Source organism: Grammomys surdaster, unplaced genomic scaffold (assembly GCF_004785775.1).
Source record: "Grammomys surdaster isolate TR1022 unplaced genomic scaffold, NIH_TR_1.0 131, whole genome shotgun sequence".
In the NCBI taxonomy this organism is placed as follows: domain Eukaryota; kingdom Metazoa; phylum Chordata; class Mammalia; order Rodentia; family Muridae; genus Grammomys; species Grammomys surdaster.
This window is the reverse complement of record NW_021604589.1, coordinates 3,742,738-3,757,385: the sequence shown is the minus strand read 5'-3', so window position 1 is coordinate 3,757,385 and position 14,648 is coordinate 3,742,738. Positions and strand designations below refer to the sequence as shown.

The following is a 14,648-nucleotide window of genomic DNA, read 5'->3' as shown; positions in this document are numbered from 1 at the left end:
ACTTCAGAGCTAGAAGCTGTCCGAGTGCTGAAATTTATAGGCTGGGTAAGATCACGTCTCCGTCTCTTTCTGTAGCCCTCATTCCAGCACAGGATCTCAGCATTTTTTCCCCTCTTTCCCCCAACCACTCCATTACACGGAGTCTTTTCTTCTCCCTCATTTACAACTTCTTTTAAAAAGAGAACATTTCCTAAGGAAAGGGTTTTGCTGAATAGAAAAGATATAAAACAAAAGCTACAGCAGCCCGACTTCCAGTGTGGCATTGTCACCAGCCCCCTTTGCATGGTGATGCGATTAAGGTAGGAGCTTTTTTGTTATTCAGGAAAAGCAGCTAGGGGATTCATCAGTTCTAAGGCTTTGTCTCTCCTGGGCTAACTGATGGTTCTGAGCCTTGGTTTGACCTGACCATGATTCCCAAGACTGGCACTTTTTGTTTTTTCTCAGCAAACTATACAACCCCAAATCTCTTTTTGATTTTCAAGGAAACTAGATTCCTGCCAGATTTTGAGTCTGGACAATAAATAGACACTTTGTCCTAGTCTTCTTTCTGGAATCATTTCGGGATATTTCCACAAGCATCACAGAAACAGGAATGAACCGGCAGCTAGTGAACATTTTGACAGCCTTCTTTGCATTTTTCTTAGGGACGAACCACTTCAGGTAGGTGAAATGATTTTGTATGCTTATATTTTCCACATGAAAACTGTTTTAAAGAGAAAGTATGTAATGATCTGTCTGTCTGTTCCCTGAATCCTACTATTTCAATGTTGGAGAGGAGAGTTTGCTTTCTTTTGTTCATTTAAAAAGCTTAATTATGGTGGGAGGGAGGCAAATGTTCACAAAAGCAAGTTTTATGCATTTTGACACACATTTTCGGTCAATGTGATATTAAGATTAGACTAATGAGTTGTGTGCTCTTTACATTTCTGTGTAAGGTTGATATCTCTTGCGTTCAAATTCTTCTGGAAGTCATTTAAAGGAATTATTGGGTGCAATGTTCTTTTTTCATATGGTGGAAGTGACTGGATTAATTTCCCAAAAGCATGCTTATTATAGGTAAAATAAATAAGAATGCTGATTCTCAACCGACTTGGGACTTCTATTAATTTTCACTAACTAAAATGATACTATGAAGTCTATGATTTAGAAAATTTTTTCAAGTAATAAATATCTTTATACAACTCTATCCTACTGTTCAGTCTATTTGAGAATTGATTGCATATCAAAATTTAATTAAAAATGACATCTTTGTACTTCTGCCTGTATGAGAAATGGGGTGTGGATAATGAAAACAAGTGAGATGTCATATTTGCATGCTTGTATTTTCTACATAATTTACTAATTGTGAAATCAATTGAAACTTCAAAATATCAATTTTATTGCCAGTGAGTGAAATATCCAGTTAATGACATAGAGTCTAAGACAGGCTAGACATAAAAATGCAATTATAACTAAATATAGGTCATTTAATGTTTTAAAAGATTTTATGCTATTTTTTTCACAGAACCAGGAGAAATTGAACACATAGAAATAATGCTATGGGTACTGGGAAAACTCCCTATGTTCTTTTCAGGTTTACACCTCTTACTATCATTAAGAAAGATTGTACTCTGGGTTTTTATTAGAGTCATCACCATCATCATCATCATCATCATCATCCTCACTCCAACCACCATCATAATAAAATAATACTCAATTAATCAGATGAATCTGCATATAGAAATGTGAGTATTTCTGGATGACAGTATCAATTTTTAACTCCCACCAAATGTTCATATCATTTTGAACTTATAAGTAATGCCTCTGATTTGAAAAACTGGTATGATTGTTATATTATCTTAATGGCAGAAATAAATAATTTAAAACACATGCATATATATGTAGTACATATATATATACACATATATACCTATATATATACATATACATATATATGTGTGTGTGATCACACAAACACTTTAGTGACATTCAGTCAACTACCAATGTATTATCAAAGAATCTATTTTGTTGCAAAATAAATATGTGATTTTATATGCTCTTTATGACTTCTGATATAGATATCAAAATCTGACAAATTTTCCCATTACCTTTTCCTGGTTTTGATCATGTAAAAGCTCCAATGACTTAGAAATGATATTCCATTAATGCTTTATTGGAGAATCAGCAATTTATATGTCCATATATGAATAAGAACTGAGAAAATAATTCAAGTAACATATTCATTATTGGTCTATTTTCAAATGGTGGTAAAATTCCAAGTGAAGGTTAATTTTTCAGATAATACATTGGAAAAGACTAAAGCTTGTGTCTGCAATAGAATGGTAGCAAGTGAGAAAATATGCATGTAATAATTAATTGTATTATTTAGTCCATCTTATTATTATATATTTCTCATAAATGGTAAAAGATAAGCTTAAAGCTGAAATGTAACAATTTTTATAGTCATAAAGAATTGATATTATATTATCATATAAATTTAAATAACTGTCTTCAGTTCTCTGATAATTCTAAAAACAAAAATCCTTTAAACATCCATAAATTTTGAACCTGAATCTATATACATTTTCCCACCTTAAACAAAATATGATTAAGATGCAGAAACTTTGTTGACATTGCTCAGGATTTATTGTTCTCATCAGTTGAAGTTAACTTTAAAGAATGTTCAAGTTGAGAAGTTGATCAAGACCACAAATTTTTCTATTTTTCTTCTTGTTAGTATCTTAAACATCTTTTCCAAAATGCAGTTCAAATGTTCTGTATTAGTTATCAAAGGATGAAAGGGTAATTCTTACTAAAAGAGTTAATAATGTGTTTAGGGAAGGTTTCTGCAAAGATCATGACTCCAGGTCTGGAAAACATCCCTCGCAGACCCTATCTCCTTCAGATTTCTTGGATAAATTAATGGGAAGAACATCGGGATATGATGCGAGAATCAGGCCAAATTTTAAAGGTAGGTGCCAGTGAAAGCTTATGTTGCAGCTTTGTGAAATGTCTCAGGTAGAAGAATACTTTGCACTGAAATACACATTCATTGCACACTTTTGGGCTCACTGTAAAACAGAATCAGCAAGTATGTCATTAGTTTTATTTCAGCCTTCTTTTAAATATTTCTAGATTTGAACATTTTACATATTGCTTAGCACTTGTCATGTTCAAAAACTTTCTTTGGTTTTATTCTATTCTGCAAGTAATCCTAGTGGCAGAGATTATTGTCACAATTCTTATTTTGCCGTAATTTGGACTATGGCTGAAAGTGACTACAAGAACAAATGATAGAGTTTGCTTGCATGAAAATCTGTGAAGACACACACCAAGTTCAAAGTGTACACCAAAATACTGAGTTGTTTTCAATATCCATGTGAGTGTAAAATTTGCATTTTAATATAATACCTGATATTTTGTAATCTTCCAGGCCTCTAACTTTTGAACTCTGTTAGAAAAGGCTTAAATTTAATATATCAGATACTTTCAATTCCAAGTTACTTAAATATTCCAATTGTTGAATTGAAATTATTTATTTGAAATTAGTGAAAAGAAGTGGTATAGGAATCTAAAATACACCTGTCAGAGATGGTAAATACTTTTTTGTCTAGTTGGAAGAAAATAAAAGGTTAATCTTATTTTTTCTTGTTTAACATTACAAAATACAGTTATTAGTCTGTAGAAGTAATTGATTTGTCCATTTATTCCTGTTTATTTTAAATCAGAAAATAACTGTTTTAAAGAAACAAACAATTGTTGCTAGAATTGAATTGTTCTGATGCTTTTGTTTTTAATGCATGTTTTAAATATCAAGTGTCCTTTCTAACCTATTGAGTGTAACATACTATACTGTGAAATATGTATGATATTTTATAAAGGGGGATACTTTGGATCTAACTATTGTATAGCAATACATACATCACTTTGCTTTTGCTCATCAATAATTTAATCATGTTACTTTCCTGGAGTTTTGATTCCTATTATTGGCAAATATGAGCATGAAACTAAATTCTAAATTGAATTCTTCTTTAAATGTAATGCCTCTGAATATACCCAGTTTGAGCACACTCCATATATCATAATTCTGGCAAAACAAATATCCTTTTAATTAAAAATGTTTCTTAAAAAGACAACTAAGTTCAGCTTTCCTGAAGAAAATCTGTAAGTTCATTCAATTTTCTACAATTTTGTGGCTACTTCTCAGGAACTCAATGTTTGAAATGGAGTTATATGATTAACAAGCCAAGAGTCAGCTTTCAATAATATTGTTCATTCACATACATAGAGTGTAAACCATATATGTAACACTAGTGCTGGGTGCTTTGGAAAACTGAGAGAGGAAACAGGTGTGTGCACACAAAACATTCAATGTGGTAAAGATGTTGTATGAATAAGTAAAGTATTTGAAATTAAGTACCGTGGCATAGTATGGATATAATACAACAAGTTCCCTCATACTGTAGAGAGAATTTCCTACTAAGCCCTTAATAGAAAGCCTCATTTTTATCCAGATAGGGAAAACTCAAGTTCATAAGTAGTTTTTCATGATTAGAGTAATTGTTATCACTGCCAAATATCAGTAAAGCAAGCATATGTGTGACTATGTAGTGATTTAATATGCACATAGAATGAATTACAATTTTTCACAATTTTTTTCTCTACTGTTTCTTCTGTGAATGACACGCTTTACAAATGATGCTTATAGTTCTAAAACATCAATGAACAAAGAGGCTGGGGTTAGCAGTGCGAAGTCACCCCTTTGTGATCTACTCAATGTGTAAAGAAAAAAATAGAGAACTTTTAAAGGATTGATTTAAGATAGATGAAAAAGAATATCACTTTCCATTCTAAAGCGAATGAATGCCATTGAGTTTTGTCTTCTCCCTTTAACTCTCCACTACAATGAACACTATTATTTTCTCACAACCTTATTTAGATAGACCATTTATATTCGACCAGATCAATTATGTGATGTCTTTCCAAGGTGTTCTTTAGTTTAGGGAGCTTGGTGTTTCAATGTGAATGACTCTTTAATATTTTGAGGTAAAATAATTTCTTATCCTTGGCACTCTAATGGAACATTATATGTCTAATAAGATAAATATCCGTATTTGTGCCTCATTCATCTACTCTACACTGTACTTAAGAAGACAGGATGGTATCATATTCTATAGATACACACATGAATTTTTGGCAGGTTAAGGCAAGTAACTCATCCTTTTTAGTAGAATGAGAAAATAAGAAATAAGAGAAAGAAATGCAAATTAAGTTAGGAAAATGATTGCTTCTAATTAACTTACTAGATGTTGAGAGTGGGACTTTGGACAGCAGTAGACATAGTGACAAATAAAAATTATGTTAAATTAGTGTCGAGAACAAAATTAAAATCGAGAAATAATTGGAAACTTGGAGCATCAAGAACCTAGGAAGTACTTACAATTTTTTGTAAATGTATGAATGAGATGTTGAAAGGAAGAACAATTAAGAGATGTGACTGCATCTGGAATAGGGAGAGACTACTTCCAAAGCAAGGAATGATAATAATAAACATGTTGATCTTGATATTGATAATAACAGTGGTAAAGAAGAAGAGAGAAAGACAAATTCTTACCATAAGAACAAAAGCCACACCAAATACGGGCTACTAAGATCAGGTGAATAGCTACTCCATGAGCTTTGGGAAATTGTAGGAAATTTCTCTGCTTTCCCTACTCCATCTCATTGGAAAATGAAAAATCAAATATAAATGTGTAACTTTTTCCTACTAGAAAGCATTTTTTCCTATGTACTTTCAAGTCGGGAAAATATTTCATGTCTATTCCCTTTCCCTGATGGGTTTTGAAAGATGTTGTAATGGACATACATATATGAAGGAAGATGGATGCAAACTAGGAAAAGAAACAAGAAACAATTCAGTCTTAATCCCTGTAATTGAGAGACATTGTTAGAAACTATAGCTAAAAAGTAGCTTTTCTTATTATACAAGTGTATAAACAAAATCAAGAGTCAGAATTGCCAATTGAATTCTATATGTAAGATTCATAGAGATGCAAATCAGACCCTGTCAAAACTTAAATTTTCAAATTTTCTTGTTAAAAAACAAAACAAAACAAGTAATGCCCATTCACAATTACATTGTCCTAAAACCATGGAAACTGTTGATTCTGTATCAACAGAGATTCTTCTTTCCTCCACTTAAGTGACTGGTCTCATTTATCACAGTGCTGTGTTCCATCATCCTATCACATTTGCCTTTGTCACTGTTATTGTACCTTGAAAATGTTATTTTCAACACTAAGCATTTAATGAAATGCTCAAACACGGATAAAATGCATTAGCTCTGTTTCTCTCATTTTGAAACAAAGCCTTTATCTCTTTTAATACAATTTTCTTAGAAATAAAATTAACTTCAAGTTAAATCCTGAATCTCATCCCAGTGTGAACAAATGCACTGCACTGCTGCAATCAGAAGGATAGGATTTGGAATAGCTAATAACAGGGCAGGAATATCCCTTCCTCATCTTTGTGCTTGCTATGCAAACTAATTTTTCTCATATATAGATATCTATGTTTGAAACTAGGATATGTGACATTAAAACCTACATTTGTACTCAATATATCTTTCTGAAATTTCCAATGAGTTAGTAACTAAATAAATGTTTCATATACAGTTAGAGCTGGGTTGATCCTCTTCCATGAAACCAAAGATCTTCAGGCTTTGACTTTTGGAGAGTATAGCACAATTCAGTTGAAGTTCAGATACGGATATCAACTCCTGTCCAGCTGAAACAGGTGAAAATGATACCTTTCTCAGTTACAAATAAAGTAGTCAACCATGACCATGTGTTTGATCACATGGACAATGGGCATTACTTTGAATTCTAAAAATGAAGAATAGGATGCTTCTAAGTATGAGGCATGAGTCTGAAGAAAGTATTAAAAGCCCTCAGGCAACCTAAAGGGTACCAAAACCTTGCCTATTCTGAGATCTCCACTTTATTAGGAACTGCAGAAAACATCGTCTCAGTTACTTTGGTAAAAATTATGGAATCATATGAACTATCCATTGCATGAGCACTTTCATCACAGAATTCTTACTCTGCTTTAATTTAGGATTTCCCAGAGTTAATCAACTGGTTTGAGGTTTATTCATTTTTCAAGCCTTGGAATGGGGAGCAAAGCCCAAATCAATGTTGAAACATATTAGGGTAATTGCTAGAAAATATAAAATGCTTGTTTTTCATATATCTATAAGTTTCAGTTTAAAAATATGAAGTATACAAATGCAGCATGTGCTTTTTTTGAGACACCAGTTTTTAAAATTATGGCAGCAGTATTTATTTCAAGTGGACTAGAACTAAGCCAAATTACAAGATGATTGTCATTTCTATTAGGAAAAAATGTCCTTGGCTATATATTGAAAATTAAAGAAACTAGAAATATGAAGAAACTAGAAGAAAACTAAGAGAAAGAAAAGAAAGAACATTAGATTATTGAAAATAAGAATGCTATATTTTAGAACAAATTGTAAAACCACTTCCCAAAGTGTTTTCAGTATGTTTATACATCACTTTCCAGTGTACACATAAAATGGATATATGTGTTTCTACATAAATCTTGATTGTATATGCACTAAAATATCTAAAATATATAGATGAGAATATTGGTTGCCTCTAAGAAGTGCGAGTAGTTACCAGGGTACCTAGGATCAAAAGAATTTTCCTTTTTTCAACATGTCTGAATTTTGGTCATTACACACACTTCTATTTCCAAAGGAGAACTAATTTGTAAATATTTATTGAAATGCAGAATTCAAGGAATATTCTCTTTCTCAAATTGTTCAGGCTTTAATTACAGATTAGAACAAATGCCTCTTTAGGTACAGTAATGTGAGTGTGGCCTGATTTCAATGATATTCAAAACTCCTGTCTGAAATTCCCTGACTAATGTATTTCTTAAATTAGCTTGCTACTATCATGGCTCAAATTCCAGTGCTGTTGCTTCTGTGTTGCATTAATTTCTCATCTCACATTAAAACAAATGATGAAAGTAATAGTAAGGCTTATCAGTTACTTTCTCCAAAACTTATTTGAGAAAATTGTTTCTAGTCTAGAAAATGTAGACCCTAGGTTTTGGGGGTTTGTTTCAATTAATTAAATTTTCTTAATGTTTTTAATCCAGGTATAAAAAGCATTCTAATTACTCTCATCTCCTACCCTGTCAAGCTGTCACTCCTCCCTAAAGTTTCATTTCCCACATTTATGTATTTTTTTTACTTTGTTTTGTGAAACACTGAGTGAGATTTTCTTGCTTTGTTTTGTTTCGTTATTGTTTGTTCATTTGGGTTTTCGTGACAGGTTTTCTCTGTGTAACAGTTCGACTGTTCTGGAACTCACTTGGTAAACCAGGCTGGCTTCTATCTCACAGAGATCCGCCTACCTCTGCCTCTCCAGTGTTTGCATTAAAGGTATGTATCACCACACCCAGCTCACTGGGTGAGCTTTAAAGAACAAGACAGTTGCAGGTAAACGTGTGGGTAACAAAAAGAAATTTACATGTAGCTGTTTTGTTCAAGAATGACATTAATGAAGATTTAGATATCTGAAGCCCACTAATTGTATCACAATATACTTTAGTTTTGTGTGCTATATGAACACCACTCCATCTGTTTTACACCAGCCCCCAATCCTTGCCTTAGGCCCAGGGTATACTTGTCACAAATTATAGTTGGTATCAAAAGAAAGAACCCACAATATAATAATGATTTCCTACAAAACACATTCCAAAAGCTTTATCAGTATGTCTTTTCTTATTGCATAGGAACAGAATAGCATTGTGGAAAGAGACCTGGACTTGGGTCTAGAAGATTAACATTTATGTTGCTCCTCAGCCAGTTTTGAGAAAAGATACCTTTACATTTATTTGCGTCTTGTATATTCTTGTACCTTTAACTGCATCATCTGTGTTATTCTGAGACTCAAATGAGGAAAAGTGTCATGCAGTTTAGTTGTTTTCATCCATTAAGATAGCTTTCATCTAAGTAAGTAGTTATAATTACTTGCAAAAGACTTGTATAATATTGGGTCTTTCAACATTTCAACATGTGGTCAGTAAAAGCCCTAGAAATGATGATAAAAGGAGATAAGAGACTTCCAAAAAGTGATCCCTTCATCTCCACAGATGCATTGTGACATACACATGCTCAGAAATCATCTGCATCATGCTGATAGGCCTACACACACACACACACACACACACCAATAATAATAAGTAAATAAATGCAGCGATGGAAGAATGAAGGCTTTTTGAAGCCCTGAGACCATACCCCTGCTTGAAGATCTAATGGTAGCTAATGATTGGTGGGCCAGGAAGAAACATTTTCTCCAGTATAGTCACTGTTAAGGTGCCCATATCCTATAACTGATCTCTTCCATGCAATAAGTCAACAAGAATAAAAATAAACATGAAATTAGAAGGGTAGTTGTGAAATGGAAGGGGATCAGCAGGCATTGGAAGGTAAAAAGTGGTACATATGGTCAAACTACATTATTTAAATGCATGAAAATATCTAATAAAACTTGGTATGATGTATGGTTAATATATTTTAATAAAATAGTAATAAATCACAAATTGAACTTGTGGAAAATGGGCTATTGTCAATACGCTGACTTATTACTACCATCCTTGCATTATTTAACCCAGCATTTACTGTGATTATCAGAACATATCCTTCATGAGTATATCATCATAGATACTGATTTTTTTTAATTGGAAGGAACCAGTTAGACACATTCCAGCACGTTTGATTCTACTGCTAGTGATTGTACGGCAGATGCTATGTATCTCACTTAAGTTTTCTTTTATTAGTTCAGTGGGAGCATGTTTAATGTAAAAGGATTATTTGAAATGAGTAAATATGAAGCCAAGAGGGAGCCATTTATATTAAGAAATTATATTTCTCCTTTCAAATACTACCCATGATTATTACATTGGATTTGTCTAAAAGAATAAACCAAGTTAAAACTACAGACTAAATTTCACCCAGTCGATGAAAGGAAGATCCTACATTTAACTGTTGTTACTATTATTTTTGTTTCTGATGTATCCTCTTGCCTGTTTACTGTTGTTGAAGGTTCATTACACAAACACATGTAATTGATTTCTAATTTTACAGTAAATGTTTTAAAGGGAGCATTTGATCTTTGCAACATGAGTGTTTAAGAGCATGAGAAATAGAGGCCTATCATGTAGTCTTTGAGAAAGTATTGTGTAAATCCTTAGTCAATGATGAGTAACCCCACATATTTACTTTCTTCACTAAAAATGTCTAACCATCTTGTGCTGAGTTCAAGAGGGCTTTCTGCCCCTTCCTATCTTGAATGAAAAGTGAATCTATGTGGCTGATGAATCTGTAGTTAAATTTTAAGAAATGAAAATTTAAAATATAATGACAGATATCTTAAAGTGTCTTTGTACTTAATAATTGTACCATATAATAATTCTAGTTGGAGTCATTAGGTTTAGAGTAAGAATAGCCTTTGGTTTATTCTTAATAATGCTATAGTAGGTAAGAGATATTTTCCTGTAGTATTGGATCAGACAGTTATTTGAATAGGGCATTAGAAAGAGAAACATATCTATCAAGCCTCTTAATATGACTTTTGGAAGTAATATTTATGCTTTTTCACTGAAAATATTTTTATACAATATATTCTGATCAAAGACACTGAAGACACCATGCCATACAGTACTTTGTCACTGACTATTCTCTTGAGAGGGCTGTTCTGTATATTTATGACTCATTATAGATACTTGTAACATGGAAAAGCCTCTCAAGTATTGATATGAACAAAAGATTTAAGTATCTGAGTGTTACTCAGAAGTGTGGTGGAGATTTAGGAGTGAAGTCAATAGGTTTTATCTACTATTTTTTTATTTATTCACTTTATTTCTCAATAGCAGCCCCCATTCCTCTTCTTCTCCCAGTCCCACCTTCACAAATCCTCCTTTCATTATCCCCCCTTCTCCTGAGAGAAGGGGCAGACACCCTTGCATGCTACTCTAGTGGAGTCTAGTATGGCTCACCAACCAGGATAATAACTAAGCAATTCAGGTGGGAAGCTGTGCCCTCTTTTAGTCATGTCCTGAAGTGTACACTCAATTTTCTATTTGTGCACAAATACACCAAACTATGGCTCTGTTTAGTGCACACTTGTGTTCACAAAGATAAAACTCTTGGGTTGAGCATAACTGTGGGAAATTCATAAGAAATTGTAATATATGATACTGGACAGTTTTTATTTTGGATTTCTTCTATTTTGTTGAGAGGGGGACATATTTTCTTGGGATTAAAAGTCTTATTTCTCTATGTACTGTCAAAGCATATAATCAATTTGTTACAAAGGAGCATATTTGTGCATACAAAATATACATATAAAAGTAGTTTTATCTGTATGTTGTGGTCTAAACATATTTTATTTGTGTCTTAATAATGTCAGTTTTCACTTCTGTTATCTCATTTCAATGAAGATTAGGATACAGTTTGAAAGCAGGATGGTAAATAGTCCAGTATAGAAATTGTGTGATACACTCCAAATGTCTGTAAGAGGTTTTAGGAAAATTGAAAGTATGGTATTCTGGGACTCAATAGTAAGACTTGAAAGAACAAGAGAAGGAATAGTTACTATAGCATAAGACCCCCATCCAAAGAAGCCACTCACTGGTAATGGGGAAGCAGTATGTATAATTCCTTGCCAGAGACAGTTAGGGGATACATCACTTTACTTCAGTCTTCTGTTTTCCATTTCCCATAGGACCTTTTCATAGGCCAGATTCAGAGGTTAAGAGAGCTCACTGATGGAGACCCTGAAGATTAGCTTTTCAGGATACAAAGAATAGACAGATAAGACAGGTGGACATTGAGGGTGGTGATCATTTAAGGTAACCAGCCTAAATGTCAATTTATAAGCAAAGTTACCTCCCTATCAACATTCAGATGGTCAAGTAGACACCTCTAAAATGGACGATAACTCTAGTGAGGCTTACCTTATGAATTTGGAGAAAGAAGGGAAGTAAAAAAGGGGTATTTCTCATATGTATTGTCCTGATAGATAAACAATACTACAGAACACATAAATGAGAGAAGAACATAATGCAGCATGGTATTTATATGTCCAGCATGCACGTGTGTGTGTGTGTGTGTGTGTGTGTGTGTGTGTGTGTTTGTATTTATGTTATATGTAAGAGAGTTAAAAGAGTTTTAAACATGGAGAGACAGAATGACCAAGTTAGATGCAGGATTGAAAGTAAATGGTATTTTTGTTGGTAATAGACTAGTTTTCTTTCTGTTGGATTTGGTAGGCTTGCTAATATTGTTTCCACTGCCCTGTGGCAATTCCGTGATGAAATACATTGTGAGCTTACATTTGGATACAAGATGTGATGCCAAATATATTTGGGACAGTATTTCTGAGACACGTTCTTCTATTCAGGGCCTTCATTTCTACATATATCTGATGCATCACTAAAGAATGAGAATCATTTGGTGAGGGATTCAAAGGGCATAAAGTAAGCAGTATGAATTTCCAGGAAATGGTGAGCACTGGAAAGTGTTGCTTGTTTACCATTCTCTCTCTGATCTGGAGCTATTTATTGTCACAATTCTGCTTCTCTAGGAAACCTCATCCACTTTAGCACAGAAATGTTCTTCCATTTTAAAATCCAAGTGTCTGTGGAATTTAATATAATCTCTAATCTTCTAATTTGTTTCTATTTAAATATCTCAGTGTTGATTCCTAGAAACCACTTCATGTCCAACAAGGGAATCTAGATTTCTTGTTATCAGATATTTTTTTAGGGAAAAAATGTTTTTGTTTTCACTTTCAACAAATGTGTTGAGAGACAGGAACTTATTTATTTGGCTTGGAACCTCAAAGTCTCTCTGTAAAAGGAGGACCTCAGGAGTTTGGTTAACCTCATTGGGGCCATTCAATTTAGATGGTATGTATGATCCAGGACGTCTTACAGCTGTACCACCTGATATTCACAATGAGTTTCTTGTATTCAATTTTTTACTTTTAACTGACTAATTTTACTACAGGATTTTTTATATGAAACATACTAGATCAACAAATTTAGCGTTTAATATTAAAGAAAATTCACAATAAAACAGATGCTTTTAAGACGGAGAAATGATGCAAATGTAAGGAAATAGGTATGTTTACACTGACTTAAACAGTAAACAATATATCTACACACTAAAATGCCACAAGAAACTTGAAATGTGCAAAGTTTTAATGCATTAATTAAAGTTTGGAACATATAGCCTGTACCTCATACTTCCCAAGCTTAGCCTCTACTGAATATCTGGATGGAGGCATCTGAAATACTCAACAGATCCAATAGTTTCTTTAGTTTAAAAATTGTAGAGCTAAAATATTTAATGGGTGATGTTTTCTTTATACTATTTTGTCCAATACATTGTGTGCCATAACACCTTTACCAAACCAAGGGCTGAAACACCGCAGAGGAAAAAAGAATAACTTAAACTCAGTCTCATGTGTCACACTGAAATTCTGACAGCTGTGGCCTATAACATGTCCTTTGATTCATTGGTATCATTTATAAACAACAGACTAAGATTTTTTTTTAAGTTTCATTCTAACATTTGTAGTCCCTAGTATTGATATTCTAAGTTAATAGATTTCAGTGTGTTCTTTTGTAAATTATTGATTCATCCACAGAAGATCTTAGGTTCATCCAATCTTGCTAGAAAATTGGTCTCTTCTCTGGGAAATCATTAATTCTGCCCAGAAAGTTCACAGTAGTCCATGTTTTTTTTTTCATCTTTCAATACTGGTAAGACAGATACTTTTTCCTAGGAAAACCTAGAAATGTACAGTTGAGTTACAGAGTAAATCAGCCAAGTCTTGCCTTGGTTTTGGCTTAGGAGTCATAAATTCATGTACAAGACTATTTCTGGAAAAGTAGCTAGTATGTGCATACTTGTATTTTTCATACATGTATATAATGAAATATGACTGCTTCTATTTCCCTTATTTCCCCTACAAACGCTCCTCATTTCTACTCAATACTCCCCCCCTCAACTTTGTGTCACACTTTGTAACTCAGGGTCCAGTTAGTGCTGCTCCTGTGTGTACAGGTGTGGGTCCATAAAGAGGAACATAGAAAACCTACTAGTGGCCACATCCTCAAAAATAATAATTTTCATATCCCAGCAACTCTCCACCACCCAAAACCTCAGTAATGCAGAAGACCTGGAGATCACTGGCTAGTTTGACCTTTTGTAGTGATCCAGGCTTAAAGTGAGCTCTTTTTAGCCATATCAGGTCCAGAAGACAGTATTTTAGAGCACCAATCTCCATCCTTCAGCTCTTACATTCTTTCCAGTCTTTCTGCCTTCTCTCATGCAGTGTTCCCTGAGCCTTGGTGGAGACAGGGTCCCGTTTAGAAATCAGTAGGTAAAATGGAGGATTAACCAAAAGAAAAGGGATATAAAAAGACATATGGAATTCTACTGTTCCCATTGCTGTCATAAGCACCATCACCAAAATCAATTTGAGGATGAAAGGTTTTAGTTCACCTTACTGCCTCCATTATTCCACCTGATTTCCATTATTCATGGAAGTCAGAACAAGAACTCAAGG

General features: G+C 33.5%; 1 protein-coding gene across 2 annotated transcripts in view; it reads left to right on the top strand.

Moving 5' to 3' along the window:
- The first annotated feature begins 592 nt into the window (after window positions 1–592).
- The window catches only part of Glra2 (glycine receptor alpha 2), a 184,203-nt gene continuing 170,147 nt past the window's right edge, over window positions 593–14,648 (top strand). For both annotated transcript variants that reach the window (XM_028762102.1, XM_028762110.1), the window contains exons 1-2: window positions 593–660; window positions 2,817–2,950. In XM_028762102.1, the coding sequence (XP_028617935.1) occupies window positions 593–660; window positions 2,817–2,950 (202 nt within the window). The remainder of the gene's footprint in view (window positions 661–2,816; window positions 2,951–14,648) is intronic.